This window comes from Embiotoca jacksoni, unplaced genomic scaffold (genome assembly GCF_022577435.1).
Source record: "Embiotoca jacksoni isolate LCO1_2020_lvr unplaced genomic scaffold, fEmbJac1.0.p SCAF_3, whole genome shotgun sequence".
Lineage (NCBI taxonomy): Eukaryota > Metazoa > Chordata > Actinopteri > Embiotocidae > Embiotoca > Embiotoca jacksoni.
The window spans coordinates 2333601-2356285 of record NW_027185381.1 but is presented as its reverse complement, the minus strand read 5'-3'; the positions used below and the strand labels follow the sequence as shown (position 1 = coordinate 2356285).

The 22685-nt window shown below is 43.2% G+C and overlaps 2 protein-coding genes across 3 annotated transcripts in view; one reads left to right on the top strand and one right to left on the bottom strand.

Annotated features, from left to right (window-relative positions):
- lrrn3a (leucine rich repeat neuronal 3a) lies at window positions 1-22166 on the top strand. The gene is made up of 2 exons (XM_069162281.1): window positions 1-319; window positions 17447-22166. The coding sequence occupies exon 2, from the start codon at window positions 17813-17815 to the stop codon at window positions 19928-19930; it is 2118 nt and encodes a 705-aa protein (XP_069018382.1). The 5' UTR covers window positions 1-319; window positions 17447-17812; the 3' UTR covers window positions 19931-22166.
- Window positions 1-22685, bottom strand: part of immp2l (inner mitochondrial membrane peptidase subunit 2) — a 121808-nt gene that overhangs the window by 16211 nt on the left and 82912 nt on the right. The window lies entirely within an intron of this gene.

Here is a 22685-nt window from a genome sequence, read left to right as displayed (position 1 = left end):
CTCCCTACATCTCTGTCGCTGTGGAGAGCAGAAGAGAGAAGACGTTTGTTCTTGGAGATACTCGAGGAAAAACAAGAAAAATAGCTGCTGCTGCTTCTGGATGTTAACATGCAGCGCTGTATGCCTTAAATAACACACACACTCTCACACTCTCTCACTCTCACACTCTCTCACACACACACACACACACACACACACACACACACACACACACACACACACACACACATGCTCCATGCTGCTGCAGCCATGCCAGGAATACCTGCTGAGTCTGTGTTGCTGCATGGTGCATGGGACGTGATGGAAACCGCTTCTGCTGGTGAGTGTTTGATTTCTATATGACTTGTTTGTGTGTGTGTGTGTGTGTGTGTGTGTGTGTGTGTGTGTGTGTGTGTTGGGAGGACTGCGGTAGTCCTTGAGCTCTGTGGCGACTCAGCCTGCGGCTCTGACAGCTGAGGGGAATAAGAAAAGAGGGCTGGGGATTTTTTTTGTCGCAGGTTTTGAATGAGTGTGAGGACGCTGCAGCTCCTCCATCAGTCCTCGTGCTGATGTGAACGATGAGTCTCTGATCGCTGTTTTTGCCTCTTTTTGTCGCGTGCTTTCTTGCTGAAAGAGAGGAAGATGTGTCGGAGGCGGCGGAGTCTTGTCAGTGTCACTCCACAGGTTCATCCCCTGAAGTCAGAGAAAGGTCTGATGTGCAACAAGAGCTGATGAAGCCGGTTTTAGCGGACAGGAGGGGGGCATTTTTTATCTTTCTGAAGGGGGTCAAAGTGATGAGAAGCAGGACAGATTCAGGGATGAGATGCGTCAAAGGGTGAGAGGCAGGTTTAAAGACATTAGGAGAATACATGGCCCCCTGGAAACTGATGCCTCCGGAGCGCTTTGAGCCGGTGTGGACAGACTGGCGTGTGATGAGGCGACATGTGATGAGGCGACATGTGATGAGGCACAGCGCTGCCCGCATGTGTCCCGGCGCTGCCCGCATGTGTCCCGGCGCTGCCCGCATGTGTCCCGGCGCCGGCAGAGTTGAGACGTGCAGGTCACCGGATCGGCTTCAGGGTGATCTGCGCGAACAGGAGGGGGGACGTCCACACCACCGGCTGCCTAATTCAGCAGATCCTCCCCGTGTCTCCCTCCTCACTACTGCTCTATTTAAACCTCGCTCATAATTAATAGCAGAGCTCTAAGTGCTCCCACTGACATCCAGCCCGCTGCCCCCCCCCCCCCCCCCAAATGGGGGTCAAGTGAAAGAGTTTGAAGCCTCCTGACGACAAACACGCTCTCGGGTTTGCTTACATCGACATGCAGCAGCGCCAGACTCCGACACTAAAGATGCAGCCGTCTTCTCTCCGGAGCTCCACAAGTCGTACGTCAGTGTTCATCCTTGATTTTCCTCTCATGATTTCTCAGAGGGCTCGCTTCACATTTGCTCTGATTAGATGGTACGAGGAAAACAGACTATCTTTATTTAAGTGACAAAAGCGTGAGGGTTACTCCAACGTGACTTTGTGCTAATTAAGTAATGACAGTGCAGGCCATTTTCTCAGGGTATTCTCTCTGAATGAGAGATGAACAGAGGAGGATTTCTTTTAATGGGCACAAACAGTCACACAGGAGTTACTGTATGTCGACACAATGCCTCCCTGCAAGAATAAGGTTACCTTACAAATCTGTAGCTGGTATTTGACACACCGCCTGTTAATCACTGATAATCATTTTTCTGTTGGAGCAGCCATACAGTAATTTGATGAGTTAAGCTCTCCGGTAATAAAATAAATCTCAATAGAAATTCTGTGTTGAATTGGACCCAGACTGTTCCAGGACACGTTGACCGGACCAGCCTGAGTTTACACCACAAATTACATCCAAGTCGATCAAATATTTAGCACTGAAACATTAAGAATTAGTTGCAGGACTGAAGGTCCAGCAAGTAGTGGCGGAATATCAAAGTAAATCTACTCAAAGTAATGTACTTGACTGCTATTTTGTGTCCTTGTACTTCAACTGAGTATTTCTCATTCATGCTGTATGTAATGTTCGACATGTGATAACATATGTCACACATTCAACATTAAAATTCCTACATTATTACAACTCAATTCATCAATAATAATGAGTCAATAATATGACGGGGAATATTCTGCACAATGAGCACTTTTATAGTCGCAACAATAACAAAGATATCAGAGAAAATCTGTTTTACAGAACTTTCACTTAAAAAGGAGCTTCCTCCACTCCAGATAATGAAGAAACCTGGAATAATGTAAAGGTTTATATAAATATAAATATCTTGGATAAGTTGGATTCATTCACCAAACCTATTACATTTACACAAACATGTGAATTTCTACATTTTAGTTGTATATTTTGTCATTTTTCTACATTCTAAAAAAAAGTGTTTTTTTTTTTAGTCTATTTTGCCAGGATTCAATTTTGGCAGGGAAATAACTTGAGTTGTTTTCATGTATATCTCTAATTTTCTGGGCCTAAAAACATTGAATAAAAAAAAACTGTCTGACAATTATTTCTATATTTTTCAAATTTAGATGTAAAAGCAATATTTTCTAGAAAAGAAGGTCTATCTCAAACTTTGTAATAACTTTATAATTTTTCTGCAATATTTACTCCATTTCCTTGAGATATGCTAAAAGGAGAATTTCTCAAAAAGCAAATGCAGTCTGAAACAAATGGTAATACTGTCTATACCAAAACACTTCCGCAGTAAATGCCACTGCCAGAAAAATGAGGATGTCTCAAATGTGACAGTGTTTTGTATTTTCAATCCAAGCAATTTGATGTATTTGCATTTGTTGGGCGAATTTCAAAGAAAAACTGGGCAGAAACAGACGCACTGTGGTGCTAATGGGATTCAGAGGACGAGAGCACAATATACTGCATCGTTTGGAAGCTATAAAGGGTTATAGAGCAGATATTAATATAAGGGAATATTCCTCGTTGGTATTCACGCAGAGAGAGAAATCGTAATGAGATGGAGTTGCTTCTGACAAACATGATCACCTTTGCTGAGTCTCCTATTGATATTGAGATGTCAACATTTAGATTTCAGCACGTCTGTTGTTTCCTCTCAGATCCTGATGTTGCTTTAGAAACAACAGGTTCACCTACATTCAAAACCTCTGACAGACCACAGCACTAAAACTCTGCTGTGTATATTTTAATGATCTAAGCACACGGTTTAAAGTGCATCCTGCAAATGCATTTCAAATGTGTCCATGTCACCTTGTGCTCGTTTATCAGCGGATAATCTGAGCTCAAAATACGGCACATGCTTCAAAGCGGTGGTACTTATTCTCTTCATTAATCATTGGTGTGTTTTGGGCATAACATGAAACAAATCAATCATCGTGTCATCTCCCATTCCCTGTGAAAGCTCGGCACGCTCACACCTTGGCGGATTGCCATTATCACGGCGTATCTGCCAAGTAATAGAAAAGAACTCTGCAGAGGAAACAGATCTGCTTGTGTGCAGATTGATGTTCACAATAATAATCTTTCACACTGGAATCTTTTTATTTTTAGTGTGTGTGTAACAAGCAGAGTGTATTCACATAACTATCTTAATAATGTGCGCTTGAAATAACAGAAACAAACCATTTAAAAGCAGGTTTTTGTTGGTCAGTCGTGCATTAGCGTTCCCCTGCCAACAAAATAATAATATGCCGACAATGTACCGGATCACAGCTCCTTCAAAGTCCAACACCAACATGCCAAAGGGTGCTCAGATGGGTGTAGTTACATTTTGTTGGATGCTGGTGTAAAGATGGAGCTGTTAGAGTTGTCGGGCAACTTTCCAAAAAATTATCTTTATCCAACTTTAAATGTGCAAAAATGTGTTCACTCTTTAAAACGCCATCACATTTATAGAGTCGATATGAAAGCAGCAAAAACACACAATATTCTCGTTTAAATCTTTCCAGCTGCAGCAGTTTTATATATATATATATATATTTTTTTTTTTATCTCTAGTGCAAAAGAGATGAACAGGATGAACCCTCGGTTACTTTCAGGGTAATTTCACGACCTTCACTTTTAAGCTCTTATCTTCATCTTTATAAGGGAAAGACATTCATGCTATATCTTGTTTTTTTTCAGTCGAGACTATCTAGATCTTCTATTGTTGGATATGATAACACCTGCAGATATTTTATTGTAGTCTTTTTGTCAACTATGTTTTTGCATGAACTATATCTGACCGTAAAATGTGCTACTGCAGAGTTATCTTTTTATAATTGACTGTGTAGAACCTGCTTACGTAGAAGTGATGGTGGAGACTGACTGAGCAATTTGATAAGAAAATACGTTCTATTTTTCCGTTGTGGCAGGTGAGGGTGTGGAGGTCAGGGTGGTGGTGGTGGTGGAGGTCAGGGTGGTGGAGGTCAGTGTGGTGGTGGTGGAGGGCAGGGTGGTGGAGGTTGGGGTGATGGTGGAGGTCAGGGTGGTGGTGGAGGTCAGGGTGGTGGTGGAGGAGGTCAGGGTAGTGGTGGTGGAGGTCAGGGTGGTGGAGGTCAGGGGTGGTGGTGGTGGAGGAGGCCAGGGTAGTGGTGGTGGAGGTCAGGGGTGGTGGTGGTGGAGGAGGTCAGGGTGGTGGAGGGACGTGTTTTGAAGTTTGTATCTTGTAAACGAGCATCAGGAGGTTTTACGAATACTAAAGTAGATTTCTTTTCTCCACCCTTCTCCACCCTGAACACCCACATGGAGACGGATCACTCGTCACCACACAAAGACCCAGAAACACTGTATGTTTACGTTGAAGTGAAAATGCCTTCGAGCAGTTAAGACTGTTTCCACGGAGAGTAAAAGAGCGACGTGGGACTTCACCGCTGGAGATTGCTGTTTATTTCTCATTTCTACTGACAGTCAACAATGATTTCTAATAATGGCTGCCGTCATTCCCAAACCTCAACCACCTGGTTTTTGGTGTAGCCCCAATGCAGCTACACTAACTTTGACAAAATATGATATTTTAACTACAAATATGATCTTTCCTAACCAACTTGGTCCGTGCCAAACCATCACCAGACCTTCACGACAGCAATACAAGATCAGAAAAGGATTTTATTTGTTTAAACTTAGCGGTAGGAGCGACATTTCTTCCACATATCTTTCTGGAGAGAATGGACCACTGATGTATGATGTTGTTTAATTTAAATGTTGTAGAGTTAACATGTGGAGATGTTGTAGACACAATATTTGAGGACATGTTACATAACATATCATGAAGAACTGGTGCTTTAGTACTGAGCCTCTCTTAAAGTCTTCAGTATGAACCAATGGGCTTTGAGCTGAGAGCCGCAGACAGAGAATGGAAATATGTAGAATAAACCCTTTTTTGGACAGTAAGATATTGATGGATTTATTTGTTATGCTTCCGTGTCGGCGACTAACCGGATGTGAACCCGACCCAATATTCACGCATTCCATCGAGAATCGCTTTCAGTCGTTTCATCCAACTGGGCGTCGACCTCGTTAGTTTCAACCAATCAGAATGCGCCGAAACCGGCCGACGCTCTGCTACCGCTGCAACTACCTACGGCATATTTTTAAAATTGTTTTAATAAAAGCTAGAAGCTTCACGCTAAACGTTCGGTCTTTTTTTTTCCGGTCAGTGAGAGCTTAACAATGTGTCCTCCTGTCCTCCTCACGATCACCAGCCGTCCAATCACAGTGAAGGAGTGGCGGGACAAATGCAGTTCACCACCGACAGCGGTTGCTGATCGGTCCGTGGCTGTGCAATCGCTAACACCAGCCGAGTTACCAGACTGTATTGAAAGCGAAGAAAACTGAAGCTTTGAGTGAAAGTCGGAGTTCGTTTCTTGAAGGATTTTCTTCAGATTTGGCTCAAACATCCACCAAGAACAATCAAAACACCAATCAAACAAGCTCACCTGATTCAATTTTCTGGGGCCAAAAAGGTTACAGTGACCTCACAAACTCGTTTGTAGCCATAACTCCAGAATTCATGCACAAAGTATGAGAAAAGTACCCAGAAACATCTGTTAGGATAAAATGATGAAGGTCAAATGTTCTGCAAAAACATGTTTGTGGCCGTTATTCATCGCACCAACTCAGGAACCGGAGACTAGTGACACTAATCTGGTGCCTAACTGGACAGAACGGACGTAAATGTCGGTAAAAGCAGACAAACAGTAATTCTTTGGCTCCTCGGCTGGTTGATTTTTGTCCCAACACTGTTTTATGTAACTGTATTGGTTGAATCTGCCGAAGGCGTCTGCAGCCTCCGGCCCGGCTCACCATCAGTCAGAGCCACACATGAAACCGAGTGTGAAAATATAACGCAGCACCGGCAGTTTTATATGCAGCGACCTGTCGGAGTCGATGTAAAAACCCATCTGCTGCCGCCTCCTCCACACTGAACACTCAGGTGACTGCAGCTTTACACATGTACCATCATGAAGCAACAAACAGAGGTCACGCTGTTCGCCCGTGTGTGTTTACGCGGTGTGTTCGACATGCACGTGAACGTGAGGTTAATTAAAAGTAGACGGGCGGCTGATTAAAGAGAAGCGAGACTCGTGGGAGTGGAGGCTAAGTAAGAATGCTAATGCTAACGAGCAGGGTGGTGTAGCAGGGGTTGAGGAGGGGAGGGAAGGAATGGGCGGAGGGGTCGTTTAATAGTGAATTGATGGTGGATGGAGGCAGGAGAGAAGGAGGGAGGGAAGAGGGGATTTAAGGTAGAAGTTGTGATCTTATCTTGATGTTCTGGCAACAACAGCCTTTGTGTTTCATGTCAGTAACAGCCAGAGAAATCAATGAAAGAAAACAGAGTGGGAGGAAACAGGAAACGGAGATGTGCACACTGTTCTGCTCACGTCTCTGCTGTGAACTTGAGCCGGTGATAATGAGTCTAATCAACGTATTGGTTCTAAATGATGTTCATTTCAAAGCAAACTGAAAGTCGAACCATTCTCATTGAATGTATTGATATTTTTTCATTTAACCTGGCCGACCATCAACAGTCATTTGAGAGTAAAGTAACCAGTAGATGAACCAGAAATATTACTCGCACTGTCATGCCAATAATGACATTAAAGGACAACTGTGAGTGTAATATTGCAAATATACAAGAAGTTACCAACTAAATAAAACATGTAATCAAAATGTATTCAAATTGTGGAGCAATTCACTCTCAAAATATAAAAAGTTTTCTGTTTCCATGGCAATACGTATTGATAAACAACTGGAAAACAATCAGTTGCGTCTGAACACTCTTATGTAACCTACGCAATGTTTACTACTCCAGGAAGTAGTCCGACCCTTAGCAACCACCTAGCAACAGAGAGGATTTATGGTCTCCAACTGAATAAATACAAACCACAGAAACACTAAACTGCACAGCTAGCTCAGTCTGGTTGGAACAAAGATATCTGATGAACAAAGATATCGGATGAACTAAGATATCTGATGAACAAAGATATCTGATGAACAAAGATATCTGATGAATTAAGATATCTGATGAACTAAAATATCTGATGAACTAAAATATCTGATGAACAAAGATATCTGATGAACAAAGATATCGGATGAACTAAGATATCTGATGAACAAAGATATCTGATGAACAAAGATATCTGATGAATTAAGATATCTGATGAACTAAAATATCTGATGAACTAAGATATCTGATGAACAAAGATATCTGATGAATTAAGATATCTGATGAACTAAAATATCTGATGAACTAAAATATCTGATGAACAAAGATATCTGATGAACTAAAATATCTGATGAACAAAGATATCTGATGAACAAAGATATCTGATGTACAAAGATGTCTGACGTACAAAGATGGGTGATTCGTGATTTTAAGATTTTAGCATCGTGTCATATGTTAAAACCAAACCGGTCCAAGTTATTCAAGTCTTCACTGCTTCCCTTCCTCACTATAATGAATTCTAACTGGGCAGACTGGTGCAACATTTCCCAGTCAGATGTCAACATCATCTAATGTTAGATATTCCTGAACCAGAGGAGGCAAACAGTCACATCTCTGCAGAGAGAAGATCAAGAAAAACAAAGATATCCCAAAACAAACAGCACAGATGGAAGGTCCAACACCCCAACCTGTTCGCCTGTGTGTGTGTGTGTGTGTGTGTGTGTGTGTGTGTGTGTGTGTGTGTGTGTGTGTGGGTGCGCGCGCTGCTTTTATTCAAGACTGAGTCCAGATTGCATTCAGTCTCATGATCACATAAAGACCTACTTATCTGGTTTGATCACAAGTTTATTAAAAGACGATTAATCAGTAATCTCATTTTATGAGGATGACAGCTGCTCAGTAATGTAATCAATCATAACTTTTAGCATGTTAATGTAGGAGTCTTTTTTAAAAAAAAAATATTTTTTTTTATACAATTTCTTTAAAATGTTTAAACTTTTCATTCAGCTGCCCATCAGTACAATCCTGTCTCCAAAAAAGGTGGGACGCTGTTGCTGCCATGAAATTCAAAATGAGCATATATTTTTCAAAGAACAATAAATGTTCTCATTTTCAACATTTGATATGTTGTCTTTGGTTTATTCTTAAATTAAATATGGGTTTACATGATTTGCAAATCATTGCATTCTGTTTTTATTTACATTTCTTTTACACAGCGTCCCAACTTTTTTTGGGAAACGAGGTTGTACATCGAAACAGTTTCTGTTTGCTGTCATCATGTTCATACGGGTTAATTATAGATCCTCTTCTAATGCACTTTTAGTGGAAGTCAATAGTCCTTGTTTAGTACAAATAAACATCCCAAACTTAGGCTCATAAAAGGCTTCAGCAGTCTAAGAAAGGAAAACAAGTCTTTACGTTGTAAAACTATTGAGTTTCACTTTTGAGCTGCAGTTGTGAGATGGTAGAAAATAAAAGGAAGTTTTGTACTAAACGCTGTAACTTTGAAAGATATCATCTCGATTTCTCTGCAGTCTCTCCTTTCTTAACTTCAATAGAACGTGATCTTTTTCTGATCCAGTGGAGAACAGGTGTTCAGTCACTGCTCAGGTATGAGAGCCGGTGTTTCTGTACATTTTGGTGCTTTTTTCGATGCACTTATTCAAACAGTTTCATTGAACAGAGTGAACTCCCACTGCTCCACTATGCCTCTTCGCTCTTCCCTCGCATGCATAAGTACAAGTTTAAGTAGATGCCAAGATGAAATCCATCTGCCTCCTTATGATTGAGCTTTGACGTCAGCATCATCCGGCGCTAAATTCACTCTCCGTATGAGACTCTCATGCCTACAGATTTACTGCAGCGCTCAGCAGGAACAGGTGGAGGGAATACTCCTCCTCTGCTAATGAATTAGTTCCAGCTTTCTCTTTTTATAAATCATCACTCTGTCTGCGAAGCAGCGGCAGGAATCTGTCAAATCAAACTACAAGGCAACTTTACGTAGTGGTATTTTGTGGAGTTGCTTACGAAGATCTTATCTCAAGTTTTAAATCGTAATCATTCATTTCAGTACACCCAAAATTGTATTTGTTGGTCTTCCTGTATAGATTCAAATAAAAGCAATCACATCCTGGACAGGTAAGACTAGATCACGAATACGTTTTAGAAATAAACCCAGGGTCTATCTATTCTAGTTCCTATTTATATTCTATATTATTATACATAGCCACATTTATACAAAACAGCATTCATCTAAAACAGCCTACATTGAAATATGCCCCAAAGATTTGCATGATTATAGTAAATGATATTAGTATAAAGGAAGTTCTGCAAGGGAAATAAGTTTTGCAGACGATAACAGTAGAAAAATAGAATAAATAAGTTTGAATTATTTGACACATTGCTTGTTAGTCGTTCTATGTATTGATTTCATAACTAATTCAATGATTCTCATTATTTTTTTTAGTTTTTCAGAGAGGTTTAGTATTCATGTTTAATAAAGCCAGTAAACTGCTGTCCTCGTTTTGTGGGTTTGGAGGTTTCTTGAGTTTGTTGTCATGGAGACAGAGCGCTCCCTCACTCTGAAATTGTGGGAACTTCCTGGTTGGAGAACATTTTCATCAAGACTGAACAACAGAATCTGTTGTTTGCCAAAAGATTTGGCTGCTCATGTTTCATGTAAATCATGACATGAACATGGCAAAAACATACATACCGTGTCACTTGAAGAAACCCCAGATGTTGTTTTTGTTGCGAGGACAGGCTCATTTCCCTCCGGTGTTGGAAGCACAAAGTCATTTGGACAAAGGGAGAATCCTCAGTCGGTGCCGACACTCTTCAGGCAGATAAAACGTATTATTTTTTACATCAAAATCTTGTCTGGAGCAGCTTAGATAGCACTTTAGAAATAAATTGGATTGAAGCTGAGATGTGCTGCATGAGATGTCCTTGAAAGGTAAAAGTACATGAGCTCATTTCGAGATATTTCTATTCTTTTTTCCACTGCTGATGTGCAAAAGAGAAATGTAGTTTCCTCTCAGCCACGGAGAGGTGAAAGGTCAGCTTACATGAAATCGGTGGGTGTTCGCTATGTTAGTCAGAGGCACTTTTCTCGGTAGGTTGAGGGGTTGAAGGACAGTAGCATGCTGTGGGGGGGTCAAACTGAGACTTTCAGCCAGGTCTAATGGAAAAAAGACACAGCTGCTAATAAACATCACAGAGGATCTGACGGTCATTCAACCATCGGGGGGCAGCTGAGTTATTAACAAGATATCTCATCCAAAGGAAAGGTCAGGTGATCAGAGCCATGTTTGGATGCTTGAACAGTAAATGTGTCAGCTCGTGTTTATTTATTCGTATTTATCTTCAGCACTGAGTGCTCCAGTCGAATAGAACAGATATGTGATGAAGCAGAGCTCTATTTTAGTTGCAAAAACAAACAGTTACATGACATTCACAGTGTTGTAACATGTGACATTTACCCATTTCTAAAATTGCTCTCCCTGATACCGTGGGTAATCCACAGACCTGACGGCAAACAGCTTTTTACTGCAGCTTTTTTTATGGTCTAAAATGGTCACAAGGAAAATGGTTCAGAGTGATGCAGTATCTACGGATTATCTGCAGCTAAGGGGACGTGTTTTTAGAAAAAGCCGTTGCTGTGCATGTTTTGATGTCATGTTTCCACGCTGTGAGCACCAAAACATTGATTTCATTCACCTGCATTCAACCACTAAAGATAGGCGGCTAGTCTCTGTTTGATGGAAAGCGCTCGGCGACGTGGCGACCTGAACAGAGCAGATCGGCCGGGAGAGGAAGTGTGTCGAGAAAATAAAATAAAATCCCGGTCAATTTTCTAAATATAACACCCATGTGCAAACTCCGGATAGTAAAACACATCACTAAATCACCATCTGCCCCTGCTGTCTTTTAATTTGGAAAATAAATACATTGTCCTCCTGCTACAGACACTATATGTGAAATAATTACGCAATAAATGGGAGGACTCGTGCTTTTTAATGACTAAAACACAGCAGGCTGTTTTAACTTTGTCTGCAGGATGCAGCACAAAGTAGGAAATGACAACAATAACCACAAAACGGACCAAAAAGAAACCGTCCAACAACGTTTACCCACGACAGATGGAAAAACGAATGTTTCAGTCGGCGTTATAGCACATCGGTGAAGTGGTGATAACCTTTAATGGGACATTATGTAATCTGTGGAATATCTGCTTTGAAAGACTTTGACTCTTTGAAATGCCAACATGTCAAGAAGAGTTTTCATCTGAAGTGTTGAGTGGATCTTTCAGTGTCCTTTAATCACAAATCAACCTATAAATCTGAACCCTGATGATTACTCAGAATCGGAGTCACATGGTTTTCACCTTGCAGGAGCTCAGAGGGGAGTGATAGCAGCACGCCGAGTCCTGAATAAAACATCGGGGAATGGGAGCACTTTATGAAATGTCTGCCACGTTAGGACGGCAGCACCCCGGGAGCTTCAGCACTCGGCTTCTTTCTGCACTCTATAGGAAACATAAATATTTCACATTTGGGGTGTATTAAATCCATTCTCAGAATGTCAATACTCAGCATTTAAATAATTGCCTCGTCTCACGGTGCTGCTGGTTTAAACACAGCCGCTCTCAGGTCTGTACGTAGGTTGTATAATGCATTACGAAATACTTTTATCAACAACGGGATATTTCTTTTCTTTTTCTGTGTGTTGGAGCGTCTCTCGATGTGCTGCGAGTGGGAAAAGCTAATGCCACGGCCAGATAACGCTGACTGTTCCCTCAGTAGGAGATCCGCTCTTTCTCCACGCAGCGAAATAAATGCAGAGACTACGACCTCTGACCTCTGAGGTCATGACGTTTCAGGAAAATACAGCTTTGAGTGACGCTGTGGAGCTTGGGATGTCAAGTAAAAGGCTATGACTTGGAGCTTTACTGCCTCACTAGTCTGCATAGCGAGTAATAATCCTGCAAGGCTGGTGTTCAAAGATAACGTTTGGTATTTTGGTAAAATTGGACAGTTTGGATTCAGAAAAGAGAAACATGAGCTAAAAGAGAGGGTTTGTATATGTGACATTACTCAATCTGGTTGTCATGTTTCAACCCGGTATCACGGCGAAACGTGAAATAGACACGCCCGTCCACTGCAGAAAAATGTCAAATAGCCACAATTTGGCTTGTGTAGGCGTGACAGTTTCACATTTTCATGTAGTGAACGAAAATGAAACCTACTGCATGCGTACAGCCATGTGATTTACAGGGAAATTAAACTTTTGGGGAAAACACATGGTTGGGACAAAACTGCCTGGAGAGACCAGAGCGTGGCTGTCTCACGTTTTGCTGTAGTGGACGGGCGTGTCTATTTCACGCTTTGCCGTGATACTGGGTTGCATGGTTACATGTTATCAGTGGCCAGTCAGACCATGAAACTACTTCATCGACATACAGAAAGTGGTGATTAACGCTTAGTCATGGCTAACTAACCTGGTCACAAACTGGACAATAAGTCAAACATTTTATTCAGAAGTACCAATAACTGACCAGTATTTTAGGAAAGCAGATGTGTACTTTGAGCCGAGGAAACCTGAATGAGCTCAGACACAAAGCCGACTACGTGTTGAGTAGAGCTGGCCGTCTTTCACAACCTGTCTGATGTCATTAGAAAGAAGCGTCCGGGCGCTAACTCCCGGAGACAAGAATGTCAACAAACACTGGCGTCCAAAGCAGTGTGTGTGTGTGATACTGACTGTCATGTGTTCAGACACTGCACGGGTTGTCTGGCCTGTGTTTTGCTTCACTGTGTTCACAGCTGCTCCAACTGGTAGTAATCATAAAAGGTGAGAGAAGATAATAAAAATATATATATATTGACAGGTTTGTCTTATTGTCGGGATATCATCCAGGAAACAACTGTGTTTTTTAACTTTCATGGGAACACAATATATTAATAGATAGAAAATTGCATAACTGTTGTGTTTATGGAACCGAAACAAATTACACTGTTTTTTTTAAATGTTAAATCCACATTCACTAAATACCACAAAACCATACAAATACCAGCATTACCTTCAGGCTTTCTCCGTTTCACAGTTCATCTTATTATACCAAAGATGAAACAAATCTTCAGTTTCAGACATGTAGTGTCAAATTTAAATATACTAATGCTAAAATGACATGGGAATCAATGAATATAACATCCAGTAAGTGTTAGCTTGTATGTAGTATTAATTGTAACATGAAAAATCGCCCCAAGTCGCTGACAAATCCAAGAACACAAACGCAGTGTGAACGGTAGTTCAGCCCTGATAGATGAAGTTAAAGTGAACACAACCTCCGGGACACGTCGCACCTCCCGCTGGTTGGAATCTGAATCCCAGCTGCCAACTACTGTATGCTGCATATGTCGCTGTAAACATTGGATCAAATCTGGAGCTTATTTCCATAAAATTGGCTTTTGAGTAAAAATAAGAACATTTAAAACCTGATGAAGTTGACAAACAATAAACACAAGTTGCTCTTTTTCCTCATCCAACATACACTCATAACAATAACTATATTCAAGCTGTAGCATCATAAGTGTCATTCACCACTCTGCTCTCCATTTTATGTGTCTGCACGAGTGTGTGTGTGTGTGTGTGTGTGCGTAAAGGGGAAATGAAGGAAGTCATTGCAGGCTTTTAGAGTTAAGTAATAAGAGGGAAATGAGTGTGTGAGCATCGTGGAAGTAAACAGGAGAAATGAAATTAGCATACGGCAGCGTCTCCTGAGAGCAACGTCTCTCCAACCCAAAGAGAAAACATCCACTATTAAACAGTCCATTTAACATTCAAGCCAGGCTGCTTCATCAGTATGGACGTTGTTTTAGTTGTTACCTAAATACTATACATTAACCTGTTGTTTCCATCTCTGTTATGCGAGGTACAGCACTGCAGCTTCCTCCTCTCCAACGGAGATGGAAGGTTTTATTAAGAGCAAAACAAAGATGAATGATTAGAAATGGAGGGCAGCCTTGTAAGGATGTGTAAATGTGAAAGAAAAAACAAAACAACAACAACTGTCTAATGGAGCCTCATCATATATTGACTGGATGAGGAGCTCTGAGCTGAAATGGCGGATTAATTAGTTTTAACGTTGTTGTCACTGCAGCTGTAGGGGTGTGTGATGCTTCACTCAGAGGGGAGAGACAGACAGACAGCTCTATATACAGACATTATGTATAGTGGCATGGAGCAGAAGGAAGCCATAACCTTCGTGAGCAAGAAGTCCATTTGACGTTGCTTGATCAACATCAGCACAGAGTTGTATTTGTGACCACCGGTTCAACGCATCTGCAATTTCACAATAGACCTCAGTCTAACTCTGGAAATCCGTCAACAGAGACCCTTGAAATGCTTCAGAAAGTCTCCAGCGATGAAGCTATGAGCCGGGCGAGGTGTTCCCGAAGAAGGCACGTCTGCTGGCGTTCATTAAAAACAACTTTAAAAATATGCTGTGCTCAGGAAAAAACACCTTTGGTGGACATGGCCCGTGGCCAGTTTCGCCGCATGCTGACTGGATAAAATGAACCCGAGGTCTACACCCAGCAGGATGAAGCGGCTGCAAACGATTCCCTGTGGAGGGTGGCACCAGGCTACCTAAAATGTGGTGCAATGGCAACAGGGTTCTCCAACATGACATTGCACCAGCTCACAGCATGTTGAAAACACACGAGTTTCACACCCGCAACAACAGAATCAAAGCTCCCCGCTAGCTCAGTGCTTAAAATCTGATGTGTCTGCTCCAGTTTCAGGTCTATGGTCAAAACATAAATGCGCCCAAAGAAGCGCTCACAATAACGTGTGCAACTCAGGCACTGATGTTGATGAAGAAACTTAAAATTGGTACTCACGGCTCTGTGCGTGTCATGCTGCTGCGTTTACATGCAACAGGAACAATCTGGTAACGTTTCTGATTCCTCAACAAAAGTCCTGAGAAAAGTCTCTCAGAATCATGACATGTTCTTAAACCACAGATTTGTTCACACCTGTGTTCTTATATTGATCAATCCCAAGTTGAAAGTGGGTCCATTTTGTTCCTAATTAGCACAAGTAGACGCCCTGCTGATTCCTGTAAAAGGACATGAGAGCGCAGCGCCGTCGAGTCCCAGAAACTGGGAGAGGAAAAGAGAAGTTGAGAGAAACGTAAAGACTGCGGCAACGGAAATCTAAAGATGGTGAAGCACCAAGAGGAACTTTAGTAGTTCTAAGTAGTGCAGAAAGAGAGCAGCAAAAGGGCCATCATGTTTAGTAGAGTCGGTACTGGATGTAAAATAAAAAAGATGGATGGGTTGTGATGCTCCTTCAGTGAACGCTGCATCACGAGAATGGCGAACAGCTGATGAGGTAAAAACAAACAACCACCCTCAGAGGCAGAGACACTTCGCAGGCCGTTCCCTCCTGCAGCAGCACCTTCAGACCGCCTCCCACATCCTGTTCAGCTGATCCCACATCTGATCTCAGATGGAGGAAAAGTCCCAAACACTGACAAACGGCCTCGACACCGGTTACGACCTCCGAAACACTTGTGTTTGTAAAAGTCTTCTGTCAGAGCTCAGACACAGCACGCCGGAAAGTACTGAGAAACAGAGTGACACTGTTGGTCTTTGTGGGATTAAGAAGAGAGTATAAAAAAAAAGTATGTTGCTGTAAAAACTACTTTACCACCTCAAATACTGGATGATTCAACTGCAAGTTTGAGACGCAGACTTCAATGAAACCGTTTCTATTGTGTAAGTTAAACGTGCAATACGGTTACATGTTATTTGTGCATCTTATCTTGTCTCTCGAAACAGAAACATTTTCTCTGATGTTGCAAGAATCTCCAGAAACTCCTGCAGGTTAAACTGGGCTAACTCAAACTCTGCTGACTTACACTGGAAGATTCACCAGAAACAGATTAAAAACATCCTCTTGTCCAGGAAACCAGAATTCAGCGCTCAGTTCTCAATCAAAATATAACTGTCTAGTCCTTGAATATGAAACGACGGACATTTAAAAAAAACAACAACATATTATTCAGTGCAAATGTTGGATGAAAACTATCATGAAGTACAATGTACTTGAGGAAAAGTACTTAAGTTGTACCTACTGATGAAGGGACAGATGGACATAGAGAGAGATGACGACGGGGGGCAAAAAGTGACAGAGGAACTCTTTCAGACCGCCATGAACAAGTTAATGTATGCATGAAGTGTCATAGCTCGTTCTCATCAGCAGCCGGCCGCTCCAGCCTCCACCGACAGCTTCATCTACTGTCCTAGACTCCGCCGTGGCTTCTGCACTCAAGGTCACAAATTAATCAAAACATCAATATGTGCAGTCGACAAAGGCAAAGCCCGCCACGGACCTATCACCTGTACCAACGTTGATTCAGCGCCTCATGAATTATGCAGAAAGCAGCTAAGCAGTAGAAGCACAAGCCTTCACAGCAGACATGGGCGGAGGATGTACAGCACCATGAGGTGGTGTTCATCAGCTTGTGGAAAACTGTCTGCATGTTGTTGAGTGGATGATTTGATAAGTGCGCGCAGGTGCATTGTTCACAACAGAAGAGAAGTTCAGGGGGCGGCGAGGATCTGCTAATTACAACACGGGGGGGAGGGAGGGAGGGAGGTGGAGACTTGAAATGCTTTTTTTTTATTTTTTATTGATTCAATGACTTTAGAGCTTCCTCTCAGAGCTCCATCTTTTCTAGGACTCTTTTATTTGAATGTTTTGAGTGAAAAGTGATGAAAAACTTCAGCTCATCAGTCTTCTTGCCTCGACGGCCACATAAAGATGCTCCAAAACACAATTTCTGGAACCTGTCAAATGATATACATAACCTCGGGTTAATCATAACTTACAATTCAGATGGAATGAGGAAAGCAATAATGTCAAATGAGGCTTAATATGTCTCAATATTCCTAAATGTCAATATGCCTTTATATCTCAACAGCAGCATGTTATATTGGCCTTTTTTGTGTCTTGTCTCCCCAGATGGAAACTGACACCGGTGACAGCAACAGAGGATAATAATGATGGAAGGCAGAAGGAATCGTCCCCAGCCAGAGCCACGCTATACCTCAACCACCCCTTCACTTCACAGCACCGCTCCCTGAAGGATACATCGACCTTGACATATCGCAGTGTGCATGACAACCTGGCACAGACTGAACGGAAAAGGTTGCCTCCCTTTGCCAAGAGCTGGAAGACAACAGGGCCCGAAGCTTCAGGGACCAGGCGTCAGCAGAAATCCACTCTGTCTTGCTGCAGTAACAAATGAGCTTTTATTTGTGAAGTTAACAGCGCTAACAGCTGACTCCATACGGGCCAATTACTGGCTGAAGGGAATAAGGGGCCAAGATGAAGGAGACGGCAGTTGTGGCCTGTTTGCTGGCTGAACTGTCTCTGGTTGCTTTTGTTCTGGCCTCTGAGGGGCCCACTCATTGCCCCGCATTGTGTCGATGTGAGATACGACCCTGGTTTTCTCCCAGCTCTATTTACACCGAGGCTACCACCGTGGACTGTAATGACTTGGGCCTCTCAGCGCTACCGGAGAGGCTCCCCTCAGAAACACAGGTGCTGCTGCTGCAGACAAACAACATTGTTAATGTGGAGAAAACTTTGGATTACTTGGCCAACATCAGTGAAATCGACTTGTCTCAGAACAACATTTCCTCTGTGAGCGATGTTTGTCTGGGGTCTCTCCCCCAGCTGCTGTCACTCCACATGGAGGAGAATTGGGTTCAGGAGCTTCCTGACAGCTGCCTCGCTTCTCAGCCCAACCTCCAGGAGTTCTACGTCAACCACAACTTGATTTCCTCCATTAGCTCCGGGGCCTTCCAGGGCCTGACGAGGCTGCTGAGGCTCCATCTCAATTCCAATCGACTAACAAGCATCAACAGTCAGTGGTTTCAGCCGCTGCCGAACCTGGAGATATTGATGCTGGGAGAAAACCCCATCATCCATCTGTCAGACAGGAACTTTAAACCCCTGATTAACCTGCGGAGCCTCGTACTCGCCAAGGTGAATTTGACAGAAATTCCAGACAACACTCTGGTCGGTCTTGACAACTTGGAGAGCATCTCGTTTTTTGACAACCTGCTGAGTCGAGTACCCCGAGCAGCGCTGATGAGAGTCCAGAACCTGAAGTTTCTGGATTTGAACAAGAATCCCATTGAGAGAATCCAGAGAGGCGACTTCATGGACATGGCGCATCTCAAGGAGCTCGGCATCAACAGCATGCCGGAGCTCGTATCCATCGACAGTTTTGCCCTGAACAATCTGCCGGAGCTGACGAAGATCGAGGCCACCAACAACCCCAAGCTGTCCTACATCCACCCGCAGGCCTTCCACAAGCTGCCCAGGCTGGAGACGCTGATGCTCAACAGCAACGCTCTGAGCGCGCTGCACCGCAGCACCGTGGACACCCTGCCCAACCTGCGAGAGGTGAGCCTGCACAGCAACCCGATCCGCTGCGACTGTGTCATCCGCTGGGTCAACATGAACAGGACCAGCGTTCGCTTCATGGAGCCGGACTCCCTGTTCTGCGAGGAACCCCCGGAGTACCAAGGCCGGCATGTCCGACAGGTGCACTTCAGGGAGATGACGGAGATCTGCCTCCCACTGATCTCGCCTGTGAGCCTCCCGGATCGGGTTCAGGTCGGTAAAGGGAGCTCGGTGTCGCTGCATTGTCGGGCGTTCGGTGAGCCGGAGCCCGAGATCTACTGGGTGACGCCGTCAGGCGACAGGGTCCTGCCTGGCAGCGTGTCCGATAAATATTACATGCACCCGGAGGGAACGTTTGACATTTATGATGCCACGGAGGAGGAAAGCGGCTCATACACCTGCGTTGCCCACAATCTGGTCGGGGCAGACCTCAAGTCTGTGCTGGTTTTGGTGGACGGATACACTTCCCTGCCTTCGCGACAACTCCTACATGTGTACATCACATCTGTTCAGACTCACTCTGTTATGGTTTCCTGGGAGAGCGCTGGTGCTTTCCTATCACAACTGAACTGGTCCAGTTCATCAGAGGGCAGCCACTTCTTGATGCCATCTGCAGCCCGGCTCCCTGCTGATGTCAAAGAGTATCGGATCACACAATTAAAGCCGTCCAGTCGCTACCAGGTTTGTGTCGCGACGCAGCCGGGATCAAGCAGGGAATGTGTCAATGTGACCACGAAGGAGACGGCGGTGGTCCCGAGGGATGCGAGCCCACCCTGGGACGGTCTGGTGATGGCTACCTGTGCTGTGTTATTTATCGTGGTTGCTGTGGCTTGCTCTGTGATCTACACGTCTCTGTACAGCCAAGTGTTTTACAGGAAATTGATAGCGGAGTCAACTGAACCGTTGCTGATTCCCGGCACTCGTTCCTCCTCTTCTTCTTCTTCTTCTTCTTCTTCTTCTTTCCTTGACTTTGGTGTGTCCGGCATCAAGGTGAGGGCGACTGTAATAGACTTATCGGACAACTCCGAGTAAGAAATGAACTTTGGGATTAAGTGAAGATGTAGATTGAGGGACACTTGACCGGTTTAGGTGCCCTCTTTCCACAACCTTTGGTCGGTCATTTTGCACTGGAACTCTGCAAGGCGGCTTTAAAGGGAAAATTCATCCACACTCGCATAACTGGCTAAAAGCAGAGACTATTTTGTATTTGAAACTGTGTCATTAGAGTTTAATCAGGCAGATGTTTTGACTATAATCTACATGGCTACTGGTCTTTCATGCAGTGCAACCAGAGTAAAGCACAGCACAGGAACTACTCTGTCTTAAATACCTTGTCCACGCGCCTTTGATGTCTGCAAAAAGCATTTTCTTTGCTGTGTTACATTAAATGGTGCCAAGCAAGATAGTTTATAACAGCAAAAAAAAACAAACATGTTAGCCTAGTGTACAATAAAACTGACTACAATGTAAACAATTTTATGAACAAATACATTTTTCATTAAACCTGTGTGGTGTCTTATAACTACCATCTTTTCTCTTTAAATTTGTAAAGTTTCTACAACACAACATGTCTTTTGAGATATATCTAAGGCCTCAAAAAAAAAATGTTGTCCACAAAATGCAAAGTACAAATTTGTATGGATGAGACTCGTGTGTCTTGTTGTGTTCATGTCTGAATCATACGGCAGCAGACGTGAGTTCTGCTCTAAACACAATTACAGGGTTTTCCCTTCGAGGCCGTAACACTGTTAGAGAAATGCAATGCAATCTCAAACAGCACAACAAGCGTGAGATGGTTTGTTTTGTGTGTGCTTGTAGGCATGAGTGTAATGTACCTTAATGGGTGTGTACGTGTGCGAGGACACTAGCAAACCCATTGACTTTGAATTGCATTATATTCTCTTTCATTAAAAATCCAATATGGATTCCCAACACAAACCCGAGCGCCGTGATGAATCGGCGTCACGCGCAAACTGATGGGAGGCATTTATCAGCGGGACTCAGTCATAGATCAACCGAGTTTCAGCACCTCGGACAGGGCTTTTAGAGCGGGGCCATTTGTCAATGCCACGGGAGCTAAAATATGACCCATTAGAAGCAGGTAGTGAACAGGTCAGCAAGAACGTGGAACCCGAGCCATCCCCATCCCCGTGTGACCCTGGAGAGACGCCGCCAGTGTCGCACAAGTAGCTCAGCAAGTGTTGGACTCGTTTGTTAAGTGCCTCACATCGGGTGGCGTTGGACTGCAACGCCGGGATGATTCAGCCCCAAACGGAACAGACAACACGAATGCCTGATGCCTCACGGCGCTGATGTTACACTCTCCTGTACAAGATAATCAGTCCTGTATTCATTAGAGAGTATACTGTATGGTGAGAAGATCATGGGTGAGAAAGGAAGGGTTTTATAAAAGAGATGACTTTCTTCCTCGACTGTGCTGCTGCGTTCAGCTCTGGTTCACCCTCGCTGAGAGGAACGAATGGTACGACGGTGTCTAATCCTCACAGCCAAAGAAGATAAAAACTTTTTAAACTCTGTCAAAAAATAAAAATAAATGCCAATATACGACCAAAAGAAAAAGTGAATAATTGCTCACTACCGAGGGTGCACACACGATGTGTTGTGTCACAAGGGGAACGTCTTGGAAGAGGAACGGGTTTCTACACAGCATCCACTCCAACTGGCAGGTTGAATTAAATCCTCAATTCCCAGTGACACCGAAAGCAGGACTCACGAGCACCCTGTCAAGGTTGCAGAATACACGATACTCCACAGCAGCACTACGGTGTTGGATCGAAAATATAACATGTATAATGACACTTTGGTAAGCTGTTAGAGGCCTGAACTTAGCCATGTTGTAGAGAACATGTCACACGGTTATTAAAATCAAAGTGGTAATCAACTGAGGTGCATGAGCAGGCTGGCGGGTTTTGTGTTGAAGACAGGAGACGGCAGCGACTGTGTGGACGTATCCACAGAGGAGACGGAGGTCCCGACGGAGACAACCCAGATCTGGGACAGTCTGGTGACGCACAATGAAAATTTACCAGCTCTTAGAGGATTACCGGCTACCTGACTCGACATAAGTGCAACCTGAGTGGAGTCACGTAGAGGGGAACGGTCACAGGGGTATTAAATCAACGCAGGAGCATGAGTAGGCTCTGTAAATTGAAATGCAATCGAACAAATATCATTTTTTTCAGACTTCTTGTGTGTAAAGTTGGACAAATTAATTAAATAATGAATAAATCCTTTTATTTTTATTTGACATGCCTGCCTTAGTGTGGTCCTTACCTAAAGTTTTTGTTGTGTTCCTGTTGGAAAGGATCACCATTTAGGAATATGAGAAAACCTTCAGCACAATCACGGTAAAAAGATCGTGCCGAAAGTCACATGATATTTTTTTCTGTCTTTTCAGGATATAATTCTTTAACTTGTAAGACGTGCTGTAGTCGTTTCTGAAGCATGATGTATCAACATGTTAGGTATTGATGGGTATGATTTGTTTTTGCAGAACAACATGCTGCAGTTGTTGGTGCTTTGTAGTCTCAAGCCACATTGTTTGTTTGTGAATTATTGAGGATTTGCAAAACAGGTTTCTTTGTTTGTTTTTGGCAGGAAATGAACTCCATAACGCCGGACCAAAATTAGTGCAGCAACATGCTCATTATGACAATTCTCACACAAATGTTTAGCAGGTGGCGTGTTTACCACGGTACCCATCCAAGGTGAGAAATTCAGTCTGGACTGAAATGGGCGACCGACCCACCAACAATCTCCATGGCAA